This window comes from Zeus faber (assembly GCF_960531495.2).
Source record: "Zeus faber genome assembly, chromosome: 21".
NCBI lineage: Eukaryota > Metazoa > Chordata > Actinopteri > Zeiformes > Zeidae > Zeus > Zeus faber.
Window position 1 is genome coordinate 4353218 of NC_137208.1, and position 26563 is coordinate 4379780.

The following is a 26563-nucleotide window of genomic DNA, read 5'->3' on the forward strand; positions in this document are numbered from 1 at the left end:
GGTGTGAACGGCGTTCACCCGACGGGCACCAGGTCCATCCGTGGTTAGTTCAAAAACTCGGAGAAAACAGCCTTAGCGCTCGACGCTTTTCAAATCGCCCACAAAAGCATTCTTTGCCTCGGATTATGCGCGACTCGCGTTATCCGGACGCCCCAGCGCGTTTCCCCGTGTGCTCATGATTCTGATGTCGCTGAAGAGAATCCCTTCGACGCGTCCGGGGGCTGCATCCGGGGGCGCCGCGGAGAAACTGTTGCAGTCACCGGGCGGCAACAGGAAACAAACGTTTCCAAACCGAACGTCGGTCGGTGTCTTGAACGCACCGTGCGCCGACCGCCGGACGTCACCTCTTTGTGCAACGCACTTTCCAGTATTTACGTTGCGCTCCCTAAATAACCTACGTGCGGATTCTAGCGCGAAGGCCAAGACGGAGGGTGCCGCGTTGTGTCCAATGCTCCCTGGCGCCCGTTAACGATTTATCTTCGGGACGGATGTGCGGCGCGGCGCGTCGAATGTGCCGAAAGCAAGCGTCGGGCAGCGTGGATAGTGACGTCAGCCAGCGACACGTCAGCCACACGGAAGCCGCGCGTCCAGCCGCAGCAGCCTCGCAGATTAGAGCCTCGTCGCGATGGGTGAGCAGCGGACGCTTCTCGTCGAATAGAATATACGTGTTGTTCTCCTCTCTCCTCCACCCGCCGCCGCCGCCGCCGAGACATACGCGGTCGAACGCGCACTCGTTCCCGTTCTCCTCGCCGGCCGCGTTTCTGCCCCCAACCGACGCGCCATGCGCCGGGGGTCGCTTGGCTGCGGCCGTCGCTGAACGGCCGCAGCCAAGCGGCCGAACCGCCGATTCGCCGACGAACCGCGGCGCGAGCTCGCTCCGTTTCCGCGGCCGTCGGTCTCCCGTCGTCCCCACGGCCACCGGCCACCGACCATCAAGTGTCCCGCCTGAACCGGGTGATTTGGCCGTTTCGGACGTTGGCAGTGCGGGGGCTAGCTGAGCTAGCTCTTCCAACTTGCTGAACCGGTTACTCTCGGGAACTGTCAGGCTATCTAAGTCGTTAAATAGGTAAATGATGTATTAAATAGGCTCGGGTAAATCATTCTGCGTACGTTTCTACGCGCTTACCTGTCCGAAGCACTATTTTTAAAGTAATAAATAGTAAGTAATAGTCAGATTTATCCCTCTTCCTACTCTTTCCTTGCTCTCTGACTTTGAGGAAACTGCTCCAACAGCAGTGGATTGAATCATGTAGTTCATGACGTGGTGCTCACCTACGGGTCATTGTGTCCTCGTAAATAAAGAAACAATGCAGATGGACAGTATGATTCCTGTGACATAACAGTTGTTTTTCATCACGTCATTTAGACTCTTGTCCAAAGCGATTTACGATAAGTACATTTTGTCATAGTATCAAACCGCTGAGGGCTCGACAGTAACTGTTGGGCTCGGCAACCAGATTGAGTCATTTTCGTGGACCCTGGTTGCCCCCTTTGGCAACCACTCTTTAACATAAAAAAAAACAACAACTGTAACACATGCGATTGTGGCAGACACAGGCAGAGATGCTGTAAACACACCAGTTTATTGTAGAGAGAGGACGGCTGGAACAAGCCGGGAGCAGATGGACACGCGTCATGAGAGGCTCTCCCCCTGTGTGTGGGGATGGGTGTTTTACCTGTTGCCTGTTGATTGCTCTGACGAGCAACAGGCGTACGGCCTCCCTGATCCCGGGCCAAATTGCCTAGACCCGAGACATGTGTGGCTGCTTAAACCACACCACCCCGGCACCACAGTGATATTTGAATATCGCTGTTACAGTCGGAACCAGAACGCCGCACGTGCGCTGGTGCTTTTACTCACCTGCGCCCTGATCCGCACAGGCAACGGGGCGAACATGTGTTTGCAACTTAAACTATATTGTGTACTTACGAAACTAACTAAAAGAAAATTAAACAGGATAGTATACAGAAATATATAGAGTGGTTTTAGTATATATTTTTTTCTAGTGAATTTGGTTAAATTAGTCGAAATATAGCCTTTACAATAACCAGATCTTGTCTTTGTAGACAGACAGCATTAATAATGAGCATGGCTCGGACCTTATCAGGTGGAGGGCTACTAATCTGATTCTACTGCCGGAAACGTTCCGAGTCGGGTACAGCCCTAGTTATCACAGCTCTTGCCTGTCTGGACTTTTGTTTCTTCGGCTCTGAAGATTCAAATTCTCTAAAGTGTCAGATAAAACACAACTGTAATAAAGCTTTTAAACATTTTTTTGTCACGTTTTCATTATTAAGGTGACGTGTAACTGCATAGTATCTCAATTACTCAAAATATAAGGTGACTAAAAATGGCAACCGTATTTTCGGTTTTGGCAACCAAAAGCGGATGCCTGGTTGCCAACCTGGCAACCACATTTAAGTGTTGAGCTCTGGCGGCTGTGTATCACAGTCACAGCTGAACCTTCCCTAGGAATCAGTAGCCCTAGTAGAGTCAAGATTTATGTTTATTTATTTTTTGGAGATAAGGTAGTACTGATCGCCTGGGGACAATTCGGAACGTGACATTTGTCTTTTGGAAATTAACATTTCACAGTCTCAACATCTCTCTCCCTCCCCTCGCCCATCTTGTGTGTGCGTGCACTCTTCAGGTGGCCTGTTCTCCAGTATCTTTTCGGGCCTGTTCGGCATCAGGGAGATGAGGATCCTGATCCTGGGTTTGGACGGGGCAGGGAAAACGACCATCCTGTACAGACTGCAGGTCGGAGAGGTGGTCACGACAATCCCAAGTATGTCATTTTCTTCTTAAAAGGATTTATCCAACCTCATTTGTAACCCGCCCACAAGAATTTTTACGAGAAATTAGGAAAATTTGGAACCCTGTGCTTAACCCCAAGAAGTCTGTAGTGATGTGGATGGAGAGAAGTAGCCCCCATACAAGTAATTATTCAATATAAAATATATTAATTAGCCTATATAGACATGCAGATCATTTGTAATAGTTATTGGATATTCACTTGAATGTGGTTGTTTTGACAAGGGGGGAAGCAAGTTTGGGGACAGATTTAATTGTTACTCCAATGAGGAGCCCATCTCTAGCAACTCTTCAGCACACTGAACCTAACGAGTCTCTACTTTTAAAATTGTAACTAATTCAAATGGATGTGGGAATTTCTTATCAAACAAAAAGGAAAATACATCGTGGGCAAGGTGATCTAGGTGATCGTGTTGCACTGAATGTTTTATTTCTTTCAGCGTATGTAAAGTCAGAGTTCAAACACATATATAATTTTTTTTCCCCATAACTTTATCAGTTTCTAAACTTGCCGGTGTCATACAGAATCTCTTATCACAAACTCTCTGTCCTGACAGATAATCCGTCTAGAGCTAAAGTTTTTTTTAAATATTTTTTATCATTTATCTCAATTCACGTCTTCTCTTTTACCCGTTGCTTTGTCTCTGCTCAGCCATCGGATTCAATGTGGAGACAGTCACCTACAAGAACCTCAAGTTCCAGGTGTGGGACCTCGGGGGACAGACCAGCATCAGGTACCTAAACCTGAGGTGTTTCTACTTTGTAGGAAGTGGGGAAAATGTGCAATATTTCACTTTGATGGAGGACTGTGTTTCTATGTAGTTCAAAGAACCAGGATGAAGGAAAACTAACTGTAGTAGTAACCACACACCTGGCAACGCTTGGAACACTAAAGAAAGATAACTTTTATTCCTTTTTTTTTTTTTTGGTTGGTCTTTTCTCGTCCCTGATTTTTACCTCCGTCTCCATCCTCATTATTTGGAACACAGAGAATAAAGTAATGATATAGCTTAATCTTAGAATTCTGACATTAAACTCAGAATGATGAATATCATTTATTGTTAATGTGATATATTAAAAAATTGTTGAACATCACAATATCATAAGTAGTGTGACATCACTTTATTCTCAGAATTCTGACATTAACAATTTTTGAGTTGCCAGAATTCCTTCCTTTAATGTCTAGAGCTGCTTTCACACACGCACTGCAACCCTGAAATGATCTGGACATTACCCGATGAGCTGAACGCGTGAACGCAATATCAAAATCATTGGGGTCCGGACGTTACCCGGACTTTAGCCAGCCAGAACGCTGGTACAAAGTCTGTGAGATGTCCGGTTGGGTGGTATATGTGTGAACAGAGCAGGTGATTGTCCGGAGCATTCACAGGCAGCGAGTGGGCGTGTCACGTTCGATGACGTCTCTGTCATGCGCCACTAGTTTCCCCTGGTGCACGGAGCGTAGCTGCTTCGTACTCCTTTCTGCTTTCCTTTACATCCCTTTCCACTCTTTGCTTTATATTACGTTCAAATACACGGAGCATCGACGGCAAAAAAAATACTTAATATTTTATGGCCAATAGCAAATGCTATAATGTGCCTGATCTGTGATTGTCCGGGGGGACAAACAGAGCTTTGAGTTAATAATCTATTTTCCTCCGTCAGGCCCTACTGGAGGTGTTACTACTCCAACACAGACGCCATCATCTACGTGGTGGACAGCAGCGACAGAGACAGGATGGGCATCTCCAAATCTGAGCTGGTGGCCATGCTTGAGGTGGGTGAATCCACACTTGTTTAATGAAGGCAGCATATTTAAATAAAATGAAAAACACTTTATAAATAAAATGCTATTAATTCCCATTGCTGGCCTGAAATGCAGACGGAAATAACCTAAATGTGCCTGAGGGCTGCATTTCTTTATCAGATCGTTCCCTTGTTCTGATAGTTGAATGTGGTTTCTCAGTTGAAGAAACAATGAATTGACATAATAAAGGTTACAGGTTCAAGGCCAGATGTACTGTATGAGGTTTAACCAAACACAGCCACACAATGAGCGTACGTTCAAGGCTGAGGTAGTACAGTGTGTACACAACCACCCAAACTCACTGTGAACTTTCACTCTTTAATTGCTCATTTTTCCCCGTCTAAAAATATTTTAAGTGCGAGTACTTTTTCAATCAGTCCAGGTCATTTCTGAATAATAATAATAGAAATGTTTTAATTACCGGAGCAAAAGCCTGCCTGATCATGCACTATTTTAACCAGGAGGAGGAGCTGAAGAAGGCCATCCTGGTGGTGTTTGCCAACAAGCAGGACATGGAGCAGGCCATGACGCCCACGGAGGTGGCCAACTCCCTGGGGCTCCCCGCACTCAAGGACCGCCGGTGGCAGATCTTCAGGACCTCGGCCACCAAGGGCACAGGCCTGGAGGAGGCCATGGACTGGTACGCAGCCCCGCCCACTATTTTGAACAGAGTGCGGATAAGACCTCCCACTTACTTACTCGGAACAATAACCCTCAATTTGTTTTAGTATTAGTTCCTGTTCTGCAGAGCTGCAGCCTCCTCACACTCGTTTCAGTTCATTGAAATCACCTTCCAAGTTAAAAGGCAGTGTTAAGCGGCTCTTAATCTTATGATATCAAATTAAACATTTTTATGGTCCAATGTCTGTTCTGAAAAAGTTAGATATGTGCGATTGTTTCTTAAACTACGATAGTGGCTTAAAAAGAACAAATACAATGTCATGGTTGTGACAGCCCTGTTATCGCTACGGTTACAGTGTGTACACGATGATGCACTTCCAGTGTTGAGATAGCAGGGCTTTTGACCAGCTTCCTCTTTTCACACACCACCTCTTGTTTCCTGACGTAGGTTGGTGGACACCCTGAAGACCCGTCAGTAGAGAGCGGCACTCCCAACACACACACGCCGTCTGTGTACATACCCCTGACCTTTGACCCCCCTACCCCCTCCCCGCTGTATAAAGCCTTGTGATTACCCCCGCCCTCCCCCTTCAACCTCAGGACGTGTGACCCCGCCCGCCTCCGCCCGCCCCGACACCTTGGCCTCGCCCTCCCCACGTCTGAATGCCTTTCAAGCCAGAGACCGGAGTAACGGGCGGAGTGGAGTGACGGATAGGTAATTCATTCACCAAACTGAGTGGATTACCATCACAGGCATTGTAATGTTTACCGGGGTCAAAGTGCTGTTTTGATTCGCCCGTGGACAGACGGCGGCAAGTGACGTGAGTACGACATGACGAGGTCATTAAAGAAAACAGAGTTCAGTTGAAAGAGCGTCGACGTTGACTCTCCAAGTCTTTTTTGGGGTTTTTATTTTTTCCTCCCCAAAAAAACATTTTTTCAGTTGGACGCCCGGGTTACTGAAGCTCGTTTTGGGATGCCGCTCTCAGTTATCAGCAACTTGACTTGGGGGAGGGGGGTTAAAAAACAAACAACAAAAAAAAAAGAACATCCACACGCCTTCCCAAAATATTCCTACAGCTTGAGTGCGACGGGAATTTGACCAAATGAGCCGACCCACCCGGACGGGTGAGCAGCCTCACAGGGTCGATCCATTTCTACACCTTTTCTTTTTTAAACAATTGAGACGTTTGATTTACACTTCTAATCTATTATTTGTATCAAATCTTCGACTAATTTAGATGAAATGACACTTTGGAATGGGCTGGAAGTTCTCAAAACATAATAACCTTGTGGACCCGTTGGTGTTACTGCAGCCTGCTTGTGTTGTTTTTTTTTTTTTTTTACTATAATTACGCTGTTGCAGCCTCGTGGTTTCTTCTGTATTTCAATGTTTTTTTCATTCATTTAGATTTGTGATGAGTCCGTCTACGTTCTGTCTGCTGGCCAAGTCGCCAGATTTTGATAAATTGGTCCCAACGTGTCCAGATTGAACCAGCTGCAGAATACTACACTACTACGTAAACAGAGTGTCTTCATACAGGAACCCTGCGGTCACTGTACGACCCCACACTACTACAAGCTGTTGCAGCCGATGTTCCTTGTGGAACTTCACGTTGGGACGCACGGAGCCGTCTGATGGTTCCCGCCCTTTTGGCTTAACAAAAAAACAAAACCTAAAATAGCCTCGCCGCAGTCACATCATAGCCTTTAAAATCCAGGAGCGGGGCGTGGCCATGTTTGTTTGATACGTAGTTACCGGACACTATTCGGTTGCATGCTCAACGTTTTGATTGCCTATTTATATATTTGCTTGTACAGTGAACAATGATTCCAAGTAAAGACTGCGATGAGTGATTGTACCGTTCTGTGGTCTGGCATTATTCAAAGTGACCTGACGCCCATGTTGTTGTTTACAATTTAATCAAAACAAGGATTGTACATTTAGCTGTCACAGTGTTCCCTCTCAGTCCATACGACCCGTCTTTTATTCCCAGGCGGAGTGCAGCCGCAGGGGACGGAACATCCGCCTTTCCTCCGACCGCACGAGCGTCCTCAGCGCAGCACCGCCAGGTCTTTGAGGGCGTGGCTGCGCTGCTTCTTGGCCTTGTAGTCCGGCCGCTTGAACTCGATCTTCCTCTTCCTGGCCTCCATCTTGTTCTTGTGCTTCTTGAGCTTCTTCCTGGCGGCGATGTCGGGATTGGACACGGCCTGGAGGAGGAGGAGGAACAAAGACGACGAGAGAGAGAACGTTACTGTACCTTGTGTCGGGGAACACGGCTCCCGTTCGTCAAAAAAAAAAAAAACCTCCGCTTCCCAGCTGCCCTCACGAGGCCTACGTACAGCGGCGCCAACATTAAATGGCGTCCTCTCCCACTCAAGGTGTTGGGGAGGGAAACATCACTGACGCAATTCAAGGACCTGCTCCTTCAGTTAAACTCTCACCTGTAGCGCCCTGTGGCGCTTGCGTGCCACGCGTCTCAGGGAGAACTCCTTCTGGACGGAGGAGAAGGCCAGCGAGAACGTCTCCAGCCCCGCCTGCTTCTTCAGCAGCTCGATCAGCTCCTGGGCCAGGTTCTTGAGCGTGGGGTCTGGACGCGGGGTCAGAGGTCACATTGTCACTTTTTAAATTGTATTTATTTTTTTAACCGGGACCCTGACCGTCCCCCGCCACAGAGTGAGGAGCGCTCACCTTGTTCGGCGTAGGTGCTGTCCAGCTCCCTGTACAGCGGCTGGATGAGGGTTCTCAGGTACGGCCCCAACCGCTCCTTCCCCAGGTCCATGGAGATGGCCCCCAGGAACTTGAACACACTCCTCCTCTGCAGGAAGAAGGGACGCATCGGCACGAGCAAAGTTCAAAACTCGAGAGGGGAACTAAGACAACCGCACTTGAATTCATCCGGAATTCAAGAACATCCAGACTCAGCTGGAGGCCGCGCCCACTATTCCAAAGACTTCATCTAACCCTTCACTTAGACCCAGATCAGCTCTAATCTTCCTTCTGGATTTTAGACGAAGGCGAGTCTGAGATTGGGCCTCGTCTGTGTCGGCCCAACCCCATAATCTGGTACTTTGTGTTTCTGCGTGAACGAGTCCGTACCTTGAGCGGTATTTTGGGGGTGTTGGCCGCCTCTCTTTTGGCCATCAGCGACAGTTTCTTAATGATCCAGAGAAGCGAGGGAGGCCGCTCGTCTTTGTCCTCCTCCTCCTCCTCGTCCTCTTCCTCTTCCGGTTTCTCGTCCTCTTCAACCTCTTCTTCTCCATCCTCCCCTTCTTCTCCGTCTCCATTCTCTCCTTCCGCCGCCGCCTCCTCCTCCTCCTCTCGGGGGGGAGTGACAGTGTCGGACTCGGGGGAAATGAGGTAGGTCACCTTGGCGACAAACAGCAGGTTCTTGACGACCTGCGGTGGCACAGACACACAGGCTGTCGATAAAGTTTTGTGTGACATCACATTTGGTCGTCCGGAGCGAGCTGCGATATGAACACGTACCAAAAAAAAAATATTTTTTTAATATATATTTCAACCAACGCTGACAGACCTAAATTCTTGTTTTTCTTCCTAAAGTCCTAACATTTCAGACACAAACAGCACACCTCATCTGTTCAATTTCGTTTCTTCCTCTTTACGTCATCGTTTAATTTGAGGTCAAGCTCATGACACTGCATTCCAACTGTACGACGTGTCCTCGATAAGTGATACATAACAAAATAAAGCGATGGCATCGGGGCGGTGGAACGTTTCCTGCACCTGCTCGCCTGAAGCGTCGTCCAGGAACTTGGACAGAAGCTGATGACAGAAGGACAGGACCAACTCCCTCATCTGCGGAGGAGGAGGAGCAGCGATATGACATCACACAATCTATACGTAGTGAACACATTCACAGCAGTCGGGATGAGAAAGCTCAACGACGCGTTTCTCAACAGAGGGATTGGGACGTTCTGAGGACGCTTCAGGTCCATTTCTGGGTGTAAGTTCACTTTTCTGCAAATAAAAAGAGAAACTTTATGGATCGAGGACTCAAACTTTGAAAAGGCCTTTACAGACCAAGAGCGGCGCGAACAAACAACATCAAATTGCAAATAGTTTGTTGGTGGATTTGATACGCCCAGTATATCTAATGTTTTTAAATATACTCCTTAAAGTGTCCTGGTTAAAATCATCCTGCTATATGTATTTTTTTTTTTATTGCGTATCAGTTCATTTTTCAGGTTTATTTTGCATATGTTATTATAGCGCACAGTTAAATGTGAGGCTCATTGTTTATTTCACCTTTTCCCCCCAGACACTCGAACGAAATGCAATTTTGCAAATGAAACCGTTGACAGGAGAAGTTACGTTCATCTTTAATTATACCAAACAGAGAACATTGAGAGTTCATTTGAAATCATAAACGTTCTCGTTTCGTCATAAAGGAACGGAGATGTGCAGTGTCGTCATGACATCGTACATATCAGCTGTGGCACAAGACCTGAGGAAACATGGTGACCAGTAATGACTGACACAAGTTTAAGAACTCTGCCCTCAGAGAGAGAGTGTGTGTGTGTGTGTGTGTGTTACCTTCCTGTCCAGGTTGGCGGTGATGAACTCCATGGCCACAGATTTGGGGGGCGCGGCGGCGGCGTTTTCCCTCCACGCGTCGACCAGCTGCGCGGGCTGATGGGCTGCGAACAGGTGACCGAAGAGCTGGGAGGCGGTGAGCCACACCCAGCAGTGAGGGTAGCGGAGGTGGGCCTCAATGTGACCTGCAGGGGGCGCACCGTCAGTAATAAACAATAATAATAATAATAACAACATAATCATAACAGAGAGACAGTTGTTTACTGAACAAAGCCAATTTAATTCTTGTTCATGGTTTAAAATTTAGGTCTATTAATTTTTTGGTCAATTTATAGGTTTATATTTTATATTCATTGTTAGGGCTAGTGTACATTACCCCGTTTCTACTAATAATTGTTTATTTTTTTGGTTTATTTTGTCTTTATTGTACGTGACAAATTCATCCATTTCTATTTTAGTGTTACGGTTCATGTACAATCCTTTTGCTTATCTTTTCGGTTTAGGTTTATGGTTATTGTTTATCATTGGGTTTATTGCACATTTCCATTTCTTAATGCTATTGTCTTATTATTACATATTTTTAGGTGAGCTCCTGTGACCCATTTCGCTCCACGGGTGAATAAAGTATCCATCCGTCCATCTATAATATTTTTGTGTGAAGAGATTTGATTTTATAAAACAATTCAACATTTGAAGCGTTCCAATATATTTGATGAAAAAATAATAATTTGGCAACTGACACGGTTCACTCCGATGTGTCAAGACGGAGCCTATGGCGCAACGATCCCATGAGATCGGAGCGAACGACGACGACGACCAACCGTACGAGGCCCTGACAGCCAGAAACGGCTTTTCAACGTGAAAGCACGCCGTCCGCGTACACGCCCGCTTCTTCCAAAAGGAATCCTCAATGTTCTTCCCCCGCGCTTTTTATCAACACACGAAAAACACCACGTCCACTGGAGACGGACCCGGGACCCGGGACCCGGGACCCGCCAGTGGAGGCTCATGAGGGTTACAGGTCATGAAGTGGTTTGAAATGAAGACGTCTGCACGACTCCAATATTGGTGTATTGGTGTGTGTGTGTGTGTGTCTCACTCCAGATGCTGCTCAGCGTGCCCCGGGGCTCGCTCAGCTCCAGCAGGCCGCAGTGCTGGATGAGCTTGGTGACGAGCGTCAGGTGCGTGAACAGCAGCCGATCCGCTCCCTTCTCCTCCTGCTCCGCCTCCATCTGCGGCGCAGCACAGAGCGTTAGCCTGCGGCGCCTCCGCCTCCCACATGCTACGCTCCGCAGGGTTCAATCCCGGCATTACAAAATGAAATTCAAGTACTTTCAAGTACCTTTTTTTTTTTTTTTTTCAAACGAATATAATCCATTTTCAATGTCGTCCCTATTCATGAAAAGATAATATAATCGTAATCTCATCGTCTGTTATTTTATATTAATATATCTATAAATGTATTATTAATGTCATTGTCCACTACTATCATGTCTATTTCCAACCGTGCTGGATTCAATTTACATTTCAATGAATCATCTATTTTGTTAAAAACATTCTGGATTTTTATTTTTTTAATTTTTTTTAAACAACGTTCCCAAACCACTTCAGTCCAAAAGGGGTTCATTTTCAAGTACTTAAATTTGGACGGAAATCCAGGCGGACCAAATTCAAAGCACCTGGAGGCACCCAGCGCTTGACGTGTATCCAGTGACACTGTCTCGCCGCCGCTTCCAGGGCCCCTGCTGCGACTCTCGGCGGCGACTGAACCCCGGTTCAAACGACCGAGAGGGAGCGGCAAGACTCACGTCCTCGTAGTTGTCGGGGTGAATCTCCTTCTCCACGATGGGCAGCAGCTCGTTGAGGCGGCGGCTGAACTTCTCCCCCTCGGCCTCCGCGAACAGCCCGCACGCCTGAGCGCCCAGACGCCGCAGACTGGCCTGAGAGGAAAGGTCAGAGGTCAAAGGCCGACCCGTGTCCACAACAAGCCACTGCTAACAAGGGTCGGAGGAGATGTTGAAACTAGACCAACTGTGACAGCAAATATAATAATAATAATAATTATTATTATATTATAAGGATTTGGGTTCTGGCGGCAAAATAATAATGATTAATAAAAAGATAAACTTTTTTCACACTATGGAATTTTCTGTCACGGAAATTTCGTGACCTAAAAACTGGATCACGGGCAAAAAGATAAAAGGTGGAGAACAACTGTTATAATCCTGTATTTGTTTCGGGATGAAGTTAAAGAAATGATAAAACGAAAACAAACGGAGAAAAAAAAAGAACCCAAATCACAATAAAGTACTTCATGTAGAAACACAGTAGAGAGTAATCAACAGAACCGTAAATCTATCGTTTGCGATCGCGATGGTTCTGACACATGAGAAACAACATTTTAACGGGGTTCATTCTGGCACGACAAAATGAGGACGGGATTCAAGCGCCTCAAGCACCTGGAGGACCCGGTGAAAACCCCGCTTTACGTCTAAGATATTAAAAGCCCGCCACGGTGCACCTTCTTGGAGGCCATCCAGGTTCTGACGAGGCCGTACAGCGTGTTCTGGTGGTTGGCGTCCAGCTTCTCCAGCAGGGCCTTGATGGCCAGGGCGGCCATCTTCTTGCAGCGCGGCGAGTCGTCGTTCACCATGTCCAGCGCCAGGGGAGCGAAGAACAGGCCGCTGTACTGGATCAGCAGTTTCTGGGGAGGAACGAGGCGGTTCGTTTTTGTTGTGGAGATGCCCCCGTGTTCTGTCCATCACCGTTATTCTGAACTTGAACTTCTTTCGATAAGAACAAACCGTAACCTGCATTTACTTCATTTTTTTAAATCATTTAAATATCTATTTATCTTGTAAAATGCCCTGTGGGTTTCTTCAAAGGTGCTTATAAATCAAAGTTTTTATTATTATTATTACATTATTAATATTATTGTTACTATTATAATAATAATAATTATTACTATAATTATTACTATTATTATTATTATTATTATACTATTATTATTACTAATATTACTATTTTTATTACAATTATTACTATTGTTATTAATATACTACTGAGGGGTAGAATCAGGAATTACGATTACATATATGTTAAATTGTACTATTCGCTGGTGTATATTTGCATAATTGTATTTTTTACTTTTTAAAATTGTATTATTTATATGAATACTGTTGTTTTTGTTTGTTTTTTACACCAAGATAAGCATATATTATTGGTGCTTATCCATAGATAAGCACCAATAAGCGCCCTGACAAATTCCTATTACACACTCAGTTTGTTAATTTAATTACTTTTAATGCTGTTCTTATATTCCTCGGTGCTGGGGGATTTTAAACTCCATAACACAGTTCATCAGGCTGTTTACTCTTTTACAACGGAGTGCTCTAATTCATCTGCTGTAAATGTAGTTCTTCTGGGCGGTCAGGTCTTTGTTTTCAGACCACAGTAAATAAGTAAATAAACAAGTAAACAGTCGTTCAGACTGTCTTTAAACCAGCGAGGTGAAGCGTGAGGCTTCCCACTGTCGCAGAGTCAAGGTGGTGTTCTCCAACCTGCGGGAAGGTCTGGAAGATGGAGGCCAGCATCTCCAGCCCCGACTCCCTGCCCGTGTCGTGCTCGTAGCTCAGCTGATCCACCACGAACTGCATGTGGCCTTTGAGCTTCTTCCCCAGGGGGTAGTCCAGCAGGTACTTCATGTAGATCTGAGAGGCAGAGAACGAGAAATATACAACAAATATCAACCTAAGAAGAAACACAAAAAACTATCAAATCAACTACAATAATATATGTATATAATGGCAATGTACAAAAAACCTGAACTGAACAATAAACTAGGAAAATACGTCTGAAATAAACTATGAACAATAAAAAAAACGTTTGATACGACTAATGATAAATAAAATAAACCTAAAAACTAACAATAAATAACAAAAATAGAACTAACAATAAGCCATAAAAAACAAACCTCAAATAAAAAAAAAATTAACACTAAAAACAAATCCTAACAATAAACAAAACGAGTAGTATTCAATAAACCAAAAACCATAGCAATAAACAGCACACCTACAGTAGAACACTCCCAAACCACAGAACGTAGAGCGACGCCCTGGCAGGACACTGCAGGGTGTGTGTGTGTGTGTGTGTGTGTGTGTGTGTGTGTGTGTGTGTGTGTGCATGCGTGCGCGTGGTTGCACGTGCGCGTACCTGCCGACAGTGCAGTCGGACCGTGGAGTTGCCGTTGCTGACGGCCAGCGCAGCAACTTTCCTCATCAGTTGCTCCATCTCGGGAACGACCAGCTTCCTGGACAGGATGGCCTGGAGGGAAGGCATTTATTTGGAGTGTTCTTATGACTGGATACAAATAAGGATTTCAACACCGCAACAACTAAAAGCCAGGTCGTGCAAAGTCATAATTGATATTTATCATTTATTCCCTCTAGACCTAGAACAGAACATTATCCTGTGCAAGTGCACAAACTATCACATGTTCTAGACTTTTCTATTTTTTCCATTGTTTTGGCTTTTTGTGTATTTATTTATTATTTTTATATTATTACATTTATTTTGTATATTTAATTTACGCATTTATTTATTATATCTATTTTTACTTCACTTTTTATTCTATCTCATTATTATTATTTTTATATATACTTTTTGCTCTCTTTTTCCAGACTGTTCATCTTTATTTTGTTTATTTAATTTTATTTTTTTAACTGGACACACCAAACCTCACCGGAATAAATTCCTGCTACACGTAAATAAACCACGGACACCAGAGCAGAAACACGACGCGGCGTTGAAATCCTGGGTCGGAGGCGGTGACGCTCTAGATTGACCCGACGGTGCCTCTACAGGCGTCTACGCTCCGCAAAAAAAACAAAAAAAAACCAAACGCAGAACGGGGGAAAAAACGTTCACCGCCGAGGCCGGCGCTCAAAGGGGACGCGGGGGCCTAACGCTGTGCGTCTGGGGCCCAACTGAAGCCCGAACTCGGGAGTAATTTGGCGGGTCCCCTCGCCGCCGGAAGGCGCGGATGAAGACGGCCGACGGGGAGGCACCTTGAGCAGGCTGAAGGCCGTGGCCTGCCGGGTCTGGTCGTAGATGTCCTCCTCAGCGTAGCCCAGCAGCACCTGCAGCTGCGGCTCCGAGATCCTGCTCTCCTCCACGTTCTTCACCAGGACGGTGATGCACTGAGACAGAGAGAGACGGAGGGAGACAGAGAGGGAGAGAGAGGGAGACAGAGAGAGAGACAGAGAGAGAGAGAGAGAGAGACAGAGAGAGAGAGAGAGAGGGAGACAGAGGGAGAGACAGAGGGGGAGAGAGAGAGAGGGAGAGAGAGAGACAAGAGAGAGAGAGAGACAGTGAGACAGAGAGAGAGACAGAGAGAGAGAGAGAGAGGGAGACAGAGGGAGAGACAGAGAGAGAGAGAGAGAGGGAGAGACAAGAGAGAGAGAGAGAGAGACAGTGAGACAGAGTGAGACAGACAGGTGACATTTCTTACATTTTTCTGTTTATATTCTGGGTTATATCTGTAAATATACGACATGATTGACACGTCTCCTCTTTAGCTGCAGGTTGTCGTCACAACCCCCCCCCCTCCTTTCTCTCTCCCTCTCCCCCCCTCTCTCCCCCCTCTCTCCCCCCTGCCCCCGGTACCTTGAAGGAGTTCTGGACCAGCTGGTAGTTCTCCCCGCGGGCGGCGCCGGCCTTGGAGTAATCCTTGAGCAGGACAAAGAGCTGCTTGGTGAGCGACGCCCAGCCCTGCTGCACGGCCGGCAGCGGCAGCTTCAGCAGCCAGGTGAGGCTCTGCAGGGACTCGGTTATCACCTGGAGGAGGGGCGGAGGCGGACAAAAACACAGGAAGTGGGACAAAGCGGGTGGAGATAGTCAAATAAATACGGAGAGAGAGAGAGAGAGAGACAGGTCAGGAAAAGTGGAGGGGAGGGGGGTTGACAGATGGGGGTAAAGGGAAGGGAGGAAGATGGAGAGATATGGGGGAGACACACACACACACACAAACACACACCTTGACGTGCATGGAGTCCAGGCAGTCCAGCAGCAGTGAGACGAAGGGGTCCAGCATCTCCAGCACCACCGCCTCCGTGGACGACACCTTCCCCGAGCGGAGGCTCAGGTAGAGCAGCTGCAGAGGAAGCACAGCCCGGGTTCTGTTAGACCAGGGGTCAAGGTCAGTCTACCAGGGTCAAGGTCAGTCTACCAGGGTTAGTCCACCAGGGTTAGTCCACCAGGGCCAGTCCACCAGGATCAGGGCCGGTCTACCAGGGTCAGTCCACTGGGTTCAGGTTCAGGGTCAATCCACCAGGATCAGGGTCGGTCCACCAGGGTCGGTCCACCAGGGTCAGTCCACCAGGGTCGGTCCACCAGGTTCAGGGTCAGTCCACCAGTGAGAATTATTATTGGAGTATTAGAAAATTCAAGAGCAGTGACTCCAGAGACATCACTCCGTGAGGAACGACCAAGTTCTACTGCATGAGCCCAAATGTGAAGCAGGAGGTGCAGTCAACGTTACCCGCAGGCCGGCGTCCACCAGGACGTGCATGTTGGTGCGGCTGCTCACGGCCGCTTTGCGCAGCCCTCTTTTTGGGGTGGGGGGGAGGATCAGGCAGCTCTGGGGCGGCAACCGGGGGTCCGGGGGGGGCTTGGCCGACGCCTTGTCCCTGCGCGCGGAGAGACACACACACACACACACACACACACACACACACACACACACACACACACACACACACACACACACACACACACACACACACACACACACACACACACACACACACACACACACACACACACACGAGGGGAGTCACTGTGTGCTCACGACGCGGCGTCTCACTGGTCAACGGCAAAACACTGAGTTGAAATGATCTTGTGACTCAAGCGTGAAAGCTTCTGCCCAGAAAAACAGTCACGACAACGAGGAAATAACGGACCGATGATGTCATCCACCAACTAGAACCAAGTTGAGTATCTCACCGTCCTGAAATAGGGGAGTTAACGGCGCTGGAGCAGTGTGTTTGTCTTACTGTACTAATGAGGACCGGCACCAGTACAAGAGCGTGAGTGAGTGAATGTGTGTGTGTGAGAGAGAGAGAGAGAGTGTGCGTGAGTGCGTGCGTGCGTGCGTGCGTGCGTGTGTTTTACTGTGATTTGAGGACTGGTACCAGCGCAAGTGCGTGAGTGTGTGCATGTGTGTGTGTTTTACCGGTCTCTCTGGGTGAGCAGCGGCAGGCTCTGGCTCACCAGCCCGTGGCTCAGCAGCAGCACCTCCCGGTGGTCGATGCCCTGGTTGGCCAGCAGACCCAGCACCACCCGCCGCAGCACCGCCTCCACCTGCCGGCACACCTTCAGGTTGGACGAGTTCTCCAGGATCTGGATTTGGGGAGGGATCGGAGGAGACTGTTATGGTGCCGCTCGGGGAAAGCTGCCATTTTGACAGCGGGCGACGTCAAACAGAGGAGGCTTGCGAGGCGGCGTTAAATGACCCAGCCGAGGTTCATCGCGTTGAACCATCCCATAATAAACAGTAGCCAAGAGATCCACCAAGAGACGCGCAAAAAGCCCGGAAAAGGGCGGATGAAAGGCGCCCTTCCCAACAAGTAACGCGGACGCGGGCACCTCCTTCAGCGGCAGGATGAGGTGCGCGACGCGCTCCTTGCCGCAGTACTGCGCCAGCAGCTCGTACGACACCAGGCTCTTGCTGTGCCGCGCCTCCATCAGCTTGGACACGATGGCCTTCACCTCCTTCTCCTCCGACAGCTCGCCAAACAGCTCGTTGTTGAAGATCTGAGCGGAGGGGGAGGGAAATGATACTTTCAAAACATTTGGATTTATTGGGGGAAAGGAAAACCATACGACCCAGGTACAGATAAGATAAACATCGTTCAAAGGTGGTGAAACTACCACATGACGTGATGTTTAATATTGACGAGTGCCGCGTTACAAGGAAACTGATAAATATGGATAAATGTGCCTTATTTATTGTTAGTTCATCGTCGCATTTTGACAGCTATCGAAACTTTATCCCTTTTTTTTTTTTCCATTCCTAAACTAAATAAGGCTGGATGATGATTCAATGTCATCAATGAGGATTTTCTTTCTCTGTAACTTACGTTTTATCGTGATTTCCTGTCTTTTTATTGCATATTATTATTATTATTATTGTTATTATTATTATGTCTCTACTATCCTGAAACCTTTTGAACTTTTTGATTTAATCTTGAAAAAAAACACAAAAAAAAGAAAACAGCATTTTCCAATGCTTTCATATTATGAGAACATGAAGACATGTTCATATTTTTATATTGTAATACACCGTGTTGTGGTCTCAAATACTGATAATGAGAAGATATTTACCCAAATCTGTCAAATATCAGTTCTGAATTATTTTCTTTATTTACCTGAATGCAAGCGTGGGTCTGATAAGGTTTTTTATTTTTTTATTAATTGTATTTGTATTTATTTATTTTTGACAACATGTTTGCATTAACACGTCTGATACCATGTTTGACGTAACTTGTTAAATCCATTGTAATTTCCCTTTTTTCTTTTTCCGGTTATGTGATAATTATGAGTAAAAACCCAAATGACGATCATATTTAATGTGCATCGTGTGATGTGTGCTTCCTCACGTCCACCAGCAGGTTCATGCAGTGGTCCAGGTCTCCGGTCTTCAGCGTGGGACTGAGCGCAGACAACAGCTGGTACACTGTGTACGTCAACACATGGACCTGGCGGAGAAACAAAATCATGGTTTTCCAATTTAATTTTTTAAATATATATTAATAATAATCATAATAAAAAAGGTTATTTTTATTTAATCTTACTTCCCATCTCTTTGTTGACTTTGTTGTTTTTGGTACTTTAACGCCTGAATCTGAATCATAAAGTGTCTCATTTCACAATCTATTTTCCCCCGTTAGAGTCATCAAAAATCATTTTGTGCCCGAATCCATGTGATTAAGTTATCCACATGACTTCAGCCACTCCTACTCACCTCATATTGTCTTGGCCGTTTGATGTGTATTTGACTGTTTCTATCTGAGCTGTACAGCTGTTGTGAGATGTCTTCTCTGCCAACTAACTTCCCCCTGGGGACAATGTTTTGACTGACTGTTCTACCAGGCTACAATACCTCAAAAAAAAAACATATATATATATATATTTTTTTTTTTAAATTAAAAACACATTTCCTTAATATGAGATTTGTAAACAAATGTCCACACATGGACACGCAGTGGTTTCTGTCAATCACCCAAGCAAAGTTTTGCATTATATTTTACCAATTAGCGTTTGTGTGTTATTCTATATTTGGATGCACACTTCGTTCATTCAATCCGTGTGTGTTTGTTTTACTGCACCTGTGAGGACCGCTCTCCCAATGAACTATTTCTTTGGTTTAGGAGTGCACCGGAAACGTGGGTCCTCACCGAGCAGGTTTATTTACTCGGACCTCACTTTGATACCAGTACAACAACGTGCGTGCGTGTGTGTGCGCGCGTGCGCACCTGGTAGCCCTTGGCGAGCACACCCTGCAGCTCCTTGAGCAGGTAGAAGAGGTAGCGGGAGCCCAGCGTCTGGATGATCTTGACCAGGGTGCCGCGCACCACGTCGCGCACCTCCTGGAAGCGGTTCCGCAGCAGCAGAGACACCTTGATCAGGATCCTGGGAGACGCACAGGAGACACCAGAACCCAAAGCTCAACGGTCCGCAAACAATGGAGGATAAAAACTACAATAAAATGTAATAAAAAGTGAAATTACACTTTTCAAATATATATACAAATAGCCCAAAAAGTACCATAAGAAATTCAAAACAGAAATAGTAATAATGTACAAAGTAGGATATTATCGTTTGCACAGGATAAATCGGGATAGATTGTACAGAACGTTTCATCAATTCAAAGTGCTTTACCTAAGAGATGGAAGCGATCGTATAAAAGCAAAGAAGAATAAAAGCATAGAAATAAAAATAAAGTAAAAAAACAAACAAACAAACAAACAAAAAAAACAGACGAAAAGACAGAACAGCAGCACATTTTTAAAAACCCACCCGGGCAGGTTGGCCTCCATGACGTGCGGCGGCAGCGTCTGCATCAGCTTGACCATGGCGAAGGCCAGAGGGATCCTCGCCACCTCCTCCTCCTGCAGCTCCTTGGACTTCACAGACTTGTGCTCCTCGTCGCTCTTCACCTAGTGGACGCAGGCGCACATTACACGCTGATCTCCAAAAAACAGATCCGGTATCGAGAAGAGGAGCTGACTTGTCCAGTTTCGGGTTCATTTTTCTGCTGTGGTTTTGGGCCACTTCTTTGTTTTTGTCGTCGTGAGGTTCGTTCCTCGTCTTAGGTTCAGATAACTGGTTCACCGGGAGCTTTATTTCATGAGTTATTGTATATAAACACGTCTTCTGTTTAGCGCCACTGCACTCCCACTTGCACGTGCGATTGTGTGGATAAAAATTGGATAGAATTTGATAATATGATAATACAGTTAGTACGGAAGTACGTAGTTAGTAAGTCAATAAAATATGAACAGAGCTCAAAAGCAACAGCTGGTTAACAGTAATAACTAATGCTGGGTTAAAAATAATAATAATAATAATAATAATAATAATTAAATTCCATTGTTTCAATTTCTGAAGCAATTTGAAAATTGTAATATTGATACTTTCTCTGGAAGTTATGCAACGTGCACTTTAATAAAATTGAATAAATTCAAAAAAGTCAAAAATGAATTGAAATACTTAACTGAGCAGTCAATCAAAAGATCCTGGCCAAGCCCTGGTAATAACAGCTGTGTGTGTGTGTGTGTGTGTGTGGTACCTTGGCGGTGAGGCACCGGTGCAGCCGGGGCAGGACGCTGGTCTGGACCGAGCTGTGGATGGTTTTGATCAGCGCCTCCAGCTCCACCTTGCTCTGCGGCAGGCTGCTCGGCACCGCCGCCGCCGGAACCTTGGCCTGGGCTTTGGATTTGGCGGCGCCCGTTTCGGTAGCGACGGCACCGTTCTTCTCACCCCCTCCCCCGGGAGTCTGGGTTTCCATGGTGACGTCACCTGTGCCGGTCTCGCCGTCCACCTCCATGGCGTCGTCGTCCGAGTCGCTGGCCCCTGCTTCTTCCTCATCATCATCATCATCATCGGGCCCCGCAGGCTCCGCTGGAGAGAGACGGTTTGAATTCAGAAAACAGAGACACGTTCTCCAGTGGGAAAAATACCTTCCTGTCTCTGTCGTTTCCACACACACACACACACACACACACACACACACACACACACACACACACACACACACACACACACACACACACACACACACACACACACACACACACACACACACACACACACACACACACACTCTTCTACATTTTCTTTCCTCTGTCACTGTTGTAAACTAAAATCTTGAGCACGGTATACGTGGAGTGAGGGTGAGGGAGAGGGGGCGTGGTCCGCTCACCGTCCCTGGCCTTGGCCGCCTCCATTTCCCTGGTGAGGGTGTCGTGGTCGAAGTGGAACGCCTCCAGGACGGTGACCAGCAGACTGCGAGAAGGGAAGCAGCGCCCACAGAGAGACGGAGGAAGGGAAAAATGAAGCAGAGATGATGATGATGATGAGGAGGAGGAGGAAACCCCACCGCACCGCCTACAACGTGGTGTAGTCACAACTGTTACCAAAATATCACCATCTGCCCGAAAAGGTCACGATATCTTCCGTCAAGATTCCACGATCACGTTTCCATCCAAATTTAAAGGGGAATTTTAAACCAGCATTGGAGACGTCGCAATCACTGGAATGTGAATGTTGTTTTCTGGCTATTTGGGTATTTTTTTTTCTTTTTATTCAAATTTGTTTTTTACAAATATTGCTCGTTGTGTAATGCTAATCGTCTATAGACATGTACCAATAATCACCACAACAAATTCCTAGTCATTGGACGTCAATGCACCTGGCGAAATAAAGTCATTCTGAGGCGGACATAAATAATACATAATTACATAGAATTTAATTTTTTACTTTTACAAAAGTGAGAAAATGTAATAGTTATTCTCAATTACTCGTTTGACAACTGTCAAACTGATTTCATGATTTCAAAGATGTCAGGATAGTGACACCGCCTACAAGTTCCACTCCATGTTACCTTAGGGTGGACAGTAGATAGATCTGTTTTTAAATGTCATTTCAGTCATTTCATTTTCTCATGTTCGCTGCCGTCAGACCCACATTTCTCTTCAGACTGGATGAAGAAAGTCCAGTCTTACCTTAGCTCATCGGTTCAATGTGATTCCACAGCTGGATTGGTTGAAATAATGAGCATATAGACGGCAGCGTGATTGATATCATGTAAAAGATTGGTGAAAAGAAATCGTGAAGCCCACACACACACAGGCTGCCCACCTGACGGCCAGCTTCTGCTCCGTCTGCCCCGTCTGCAGGATGTGGATGAAGCGACGCAGGTGGTGCAGGTACTTGGACCAGGTGAGTTTGCGGCACACTGCAGCCACCATCTCCATCCCCGCAGAGGTCATGTTCTCATGCTGCGTACACGCACACGCACACACTTTAACAAAGGCCTACACACACAATACAAACCAAAACTACAGTGTTGTCCAAACCCCCCCCCCCCCCAGGGACCCACTGTTTAAAAGGCAACCCAATAAAATAAAATAAAGAAATCTGCCTCATTTCTAAAGCCAACTGAGCAAATCTGCCCGAAGAGCAATCTCTCGACATCTTTCTGCAGACATTTCTGCATCGAGCACCGAAGGTTTCGCTCGAGCAGGTAAACCCAACATTTCTGACAAATCACAGTTTGTTCCATCTGACGCTGAAGACCGCGTTTACACATTCTACACATATGCAGATAAACCCCTTCGGTTGACCGCCCTTCGAGAAAACACCGCTCCACAGCGGACGCGGCACCTTGAGCATCTTGTCGTCGAACAGCGCCGTCATGGTGTAGGGCATGATGTAGTTCTGCAGAGAGCGGGACGACATCACCACCGCCCCCTCCGTCAGCTGCTTGGCCAGACGCCGCAGGGCACGCCCCCGACGGTGGATCTGCACCGGATTGAGAAGACGGGCGCACGCACACACACGGGTTTGTATTAGTCAATTTGTAGATAACGTCATGAGGGGCTGTAGCACTAAGTTGTTGAGGTGGGAGGGGGAGAAGGGAGAGGTTTAGAAGTAAAACAGAGAGAGATGATCTCTCTGGAGAGGTTTTTTGTTTTTTTATATTGTTTTGGTTATCGTCTCTTATCTCTCTAAATACAACTTTAACACGTTTTTCACTGCAACACTCCAATTTTTGTGTTTCAACTTGTATCAAGTTGTATTTTTCACCCTTTGTCTCCCATTTGCTCTGGCAACGTCAACGTTCTGCGTCACCGTGTGGATGGAGCACTCTGAATCGAATGGGAACTGGGCGAGTGAGAGACACACGGGGCTGATCTGAAAAACAATGGATGTGCGCCGCGTCTCCACGCGTGCGGCCAGCGAGCGCCGTCTCGTCTCACCTGGATGTGCTTCATGTGCTCGAAGAAGTCCGACTCGGGGTCGTTGTAGTCGGTGAGCTGCGCCAGGTCCTTGAACTCTGGCCTGGAGGGGAAGGTCTTGACCAGGCAGGCCAGCAGCGTGGTGTACTCGTGTCTGACGCTCTGGGGGCCGAGGAGATGGCGACAGGTCACCACCATCGCTCATTCTGGGTTGGTGACTCATTGTCGCGCACGTACTGTACTTGCCATGAACAGCTTCTGTCCCTTTCGTTCATTTAACGCCACTGTCACACAGTAAATCCTATAATAAGCCTAACAACCATCTCTATCTGTCTGTCTGTCTGTCTGTCTGTCTGTCCGTCCATCCATCCATCTACCCATCTGTCTGTCTATCTATTCACATGCACATACTGTATATTTGAGGTTGAGTGGGTTGTGTTTTTAATTGAACATGCAAATTCTCTCCATTTTATATATATACACACACACACACACACACACACACACACACACACACACACACACACACACACACACACACACACACACACACACACACACACACACACAAAGATACTTTCATACTATATTTCCAAACCACTGCCGCATCTGTATTTTTCTTTATACTTCATTTTTTTTCTTGATTATATTCACTGTTAGAGCATCAACAGAGCAAAAAAAAAAAAATCCTTGTATGCAAGAAAGTGCTCTGCTAATAAATTGAATTCCGACACATACATACAGTAGACATACATACATATATACATACATATATACATATATACATACATACAGAAGTTATACATACATGCTTTATTTATATATCTTTGCACTGTGTGTACAGCACAATTTGAGGTTTCAGCGGCTCAACTGAAAAGAAAATAAGGCCATAAACAAACCTCCACGTGTGTGCAGTGTGTGTGTGTGCACGTGTGTGTGTGTAACTGTGTGTGTGTGTGTGCACGTGTGTGTGTGTGTGTGTGTGTGTGACTGTGTGCGTGCGTGTGTGTGTGTGTGTCCTTACGTCGATCTTGCTGTGCAGCCCCCTCCGCACGGCGTCCAGCAGGGGATGCTCCACGATGTTCTTGTAGAAGCGCTCGTCCGCTCCCACAGCGGCGAGCTGCGTAATGAGCGCAGACAGACACACGGTGGCGTTGTCCGACAGCGACATGTCCGCAAGCTGAGAGAGAAGAGCAGGCAGAGAGGGGGGAAAAAAAAAAAAAAGATTCAAACTATTAATTTAAATCTGATTCAATTATACAGCTTAATGGTGTCCAGCTTAAAAAATGTAAATAATTAAAACAATGTAAATTAAAAAAATAAACTCTCAACACACCAAAAATATCACCACTAAAATAAAACAAGTAAAAATTACATAAAAATAAAAAATTTGGCAAGAAAATAATTCCGATTTTATTTTTCAAAATTGAAATCTGATCCAATTGAAAAAATTCTGAGTGTTGAGCTGAAAAATACTGAATACAAGAAAAAGAAAGAAAGACAAAACCGCAAACTCAACACAAAATAAATCAATAAGAAACCACGAAAACAACAAATAAATAAATAGCTAAATACAATTTTTTTTATAAATGAACAAATAAACAAATAAATAAACAAATCAACAAACAGATAAATGATTTCATTAATTTTGTACATGTTCTAATGAAAGCCTCTTGGTCTCCCTCTGCTTTATGTCTCGTCCCCGTCACCTCGTAGGTGTAGAAGCAGTTGTGCAGGATGACAGTGATGTAGTCCAGGTCCAGCGTCTGCATGTCCTTGATGCGGCGCGTGGCCTCCTGCAGCGCCAGCAGACGCACGTCGAAGTAGATCTCATCCAGGTGGCGGCTGTCGAACGCGTTCAGCTGGACGGGGACGGGAGCGGCGGGAGAGTTGTTATCGCCATCGGATACGACGAGGAGTACTGTGAACATCCACTCAACAGCGCGAAAGGCTAATTGCACCAGATTATAATCATCTGTGAATATTATTTTTATTTATGTGCGGATCAGTTTATTTTTTGCTTTTCCCTATTTTTACATACACACTTACCTTTGTAGCAACACTGGTGATGTATTCCAGCGAAGGCTCCATTTCTGACAGTGTCTAAAATAAACAAGATCAACGTTATTATTGTTATTACAAATACCGCGGGAATATCCTCTAGAGCAGAGTTTGTGTCATGGCGGGTAAAACTTGTTTTTTTGCGTATTATACGAAAATCAAAAGACTGAGAATATCCAAAACGGTGCTTCTATTAATGCAAGGACAACATTACATTTCCAGTTCCCTCACCTGGAAGGTCTTGGTGAGCGTCTGCCGGGGCAGCTTGTGGCGGATGATGGAGAAGAGCTTGCTGAGCGGCGTGAGGAAGGCGGAGGGATCCAAGCACCGTCTCAGCAGGTTCTGCACCGTGGCCAGGATGTCCATGTCCGTCTCCTGGGGAACACGAACACGAACACACACACACACACACACACACACACACACACACACACACACACACACACACACACACACACACACACACACACACACACACACACACACACACACACACACACACACCATAGAAAATAACCTTCTACATCTTCCTCAACTCTGGGTTCGTTCTGGCATTAAAAAATAAAATTCAAGGACTTTCAAGCACTATTTTTTTCATTTTCAAGGACTTCACACGAATCAAATTGAATACATTTTCAATGTGACCTTTATGAATCAAAATATAATAATTTCTTTTTTATTGATATTAGTAAATCTCATATCTATTTATCTATTATTCACCTCATTGTCGTCTACTATTATAAGTCTATTTCCCACCATGCTGGATCAATTTACATTTCCCTGGCATCATCTCTGTTGTAAAAGACTATTCAAGCACTTCAGCACAGAAGGGGCTATTCTCAATGTATTCCTGCACTTCTTCCCACATTTCTGGGGAGGAATATGGGGAATTCTACCTCCTGAACCTGGATCGTCCACCTCGGCTTTTATGGCGGGATCATTTCTCACTCATGTCAACTTCCAGGAAAGGGAAAATGGAGGCTCTAGATTGGTGTAAAGCAGGGAGGGGTTCCCAAACTGGAGTCCCCGGCCCCCTAGGAGTTCTTTGAGGAATGGCAAGCGGTCTCAGCGACAAAGAGTTCGGGACGTTAACAATTTCTAATACCTTGTTTATTTCTTGTGAAACAGAACAGTTTGAGAACTTGTGATCCGGTTTGTCTCTAGTGTGACTATTAAAACAG

General features: G+C 46.0%; 2 protein-coding genes across 3 annotated transcripts in view; one reads left to right on the top strand and one right to left on the bottom strand.

Annotated features, from left to right (window-relative positions):
- Positions 1 to 33: 33 nt before the first annotated feature.
- arl1 (ADP-ribosylation factor-like 1) lies at positions 34 to 7086 on the top strand. 2 transcript variants are annotated; one of them, XM_080022125.1, is made up of 6 exons: positions 34 to 43; positions 2652 to 2789; positions 3468 to 3549; positions 4481 to 4592; positions 5084 to 5262; positions 5692 to 7086. In XM_080022125.1, the coding sequence occupies exons 2-6, from the start codon at positions 2699 to 2701 to the stop codon at positions 5720 to 5722; spliced, it is 495 nt and encodes a 164-aa protein (XP_079878251.1). In that variant the 5' UTR covers positions 34 to 43; positions 2652 to 2698; the 3' UTR covers positions 5723 to 7086. The 2 variants fall into 2 exon arrangements, with proteins under 2 accessions (XP_079878251.1, XP_079878250.1); XM_080022124.1 differs by lacking the exon at positions 34 to 43 and adding an exon at positions 563 to 629.
- Positions 7087 to 7155: 69 nt separating this feature from the next.
- The window catches only part of utp20 (UTP20 small subunit processome component), a 42833-nt gene continuing 23425 nt past the window's right edge, over positions 7156 to 26563 (bottom strand). Inside the window, exons 33-61 of the mRNA XM_080022489.1 lie at positions 25614 to 25757; positions 25371 to 25424; positions 25031 to 25183; positions 24346 to 24501; positions 23343 to 23483; positions 22747 to 22884; positions 22222 to 22361; positions 21284 to 21366; positions 20651 to 20982; positions 19879 to 20018; positions 19335 to 19491; positions 18459 to 18557; positions 17446 to 17613; positions 17033 to 17199; positions 16340 to 16487; positions 15836 to 15952; positions 15466 to 15636; positions 14868 to 14999; positions 14014 to 14124; positions 13362 to 13511; positions 12323 to 12505; positions 11610 to 11741; positions 10901 to 11033; positions 9802 to 9986; positions 8992 to 9063; positions 8344 to 8643; positions 7936 to 8062; positions 7689 to 7834; positions 7156 to 7454 (exon numbers count right to left, since the gene is read on the bottom strand). Of these exons, the coding sequence (XP_079878615.1) occupies positions 7299 to 7454; positions 7689 to 7834; positions 7936 to 8062; positions 8344 to 8643; positions 8992 to 9063; positions 9802 to 9986; positions 10901 to 11033; positions 11610 to 11741; positions 12323 to 12505; positions 13362 to 13511; positions 14014 to 14124; positions 14868 to 14999; positions 15466 to 15636; positions 15836 to 15952; positions 16340 to 16487; positions 17033 to 17199; positions 17446 to 17613; positions 18459 to 18557; positions 19335 to 19491; positions 19879 to 20018; positions 20651 to 20982; positions 21284 to 21366; positions 22222 to 22361; positions 22747 to 22884; positions 23343 to 23483; positions 24346 to 24501; positions 25031 to 25183; positions 25371 to 25424; positions 25614 to 25757 (4335 nt within the window). The 3' untranslated portion in view covers positions 7156 to 7298. The remainder of the gene's footprint in view (positions 7455 to 7688; positions 7835 to 7935; positions 8063 to 8343; positions 8644 to 8991; positions 9064 to 9801; positions 9987 to 10900; positions 11034 to 11609; positions 11742 to 12322; positions 12506 to 13361; positions 13512 to 14013; positions 14125 to 14867; positions 15000 to 15465; positions 15637 to 15835; positions 15953 to 16339; positions 16488 to 17032; positions 17200 to 17445; positions 17614 to 18458; positions 18558 to 19334; positions 19492 to 19878; positions 20019 to 20650; positions 20983 to 21283; positions 21367 to 22221; positions 22362 to 22746; positions 22885 to 23342; positions 23484 to 24345; positions 24502 to 25030; positions 25184 to 25370; positions 25425 to 25613; positions 25758 to 26563) is intronic.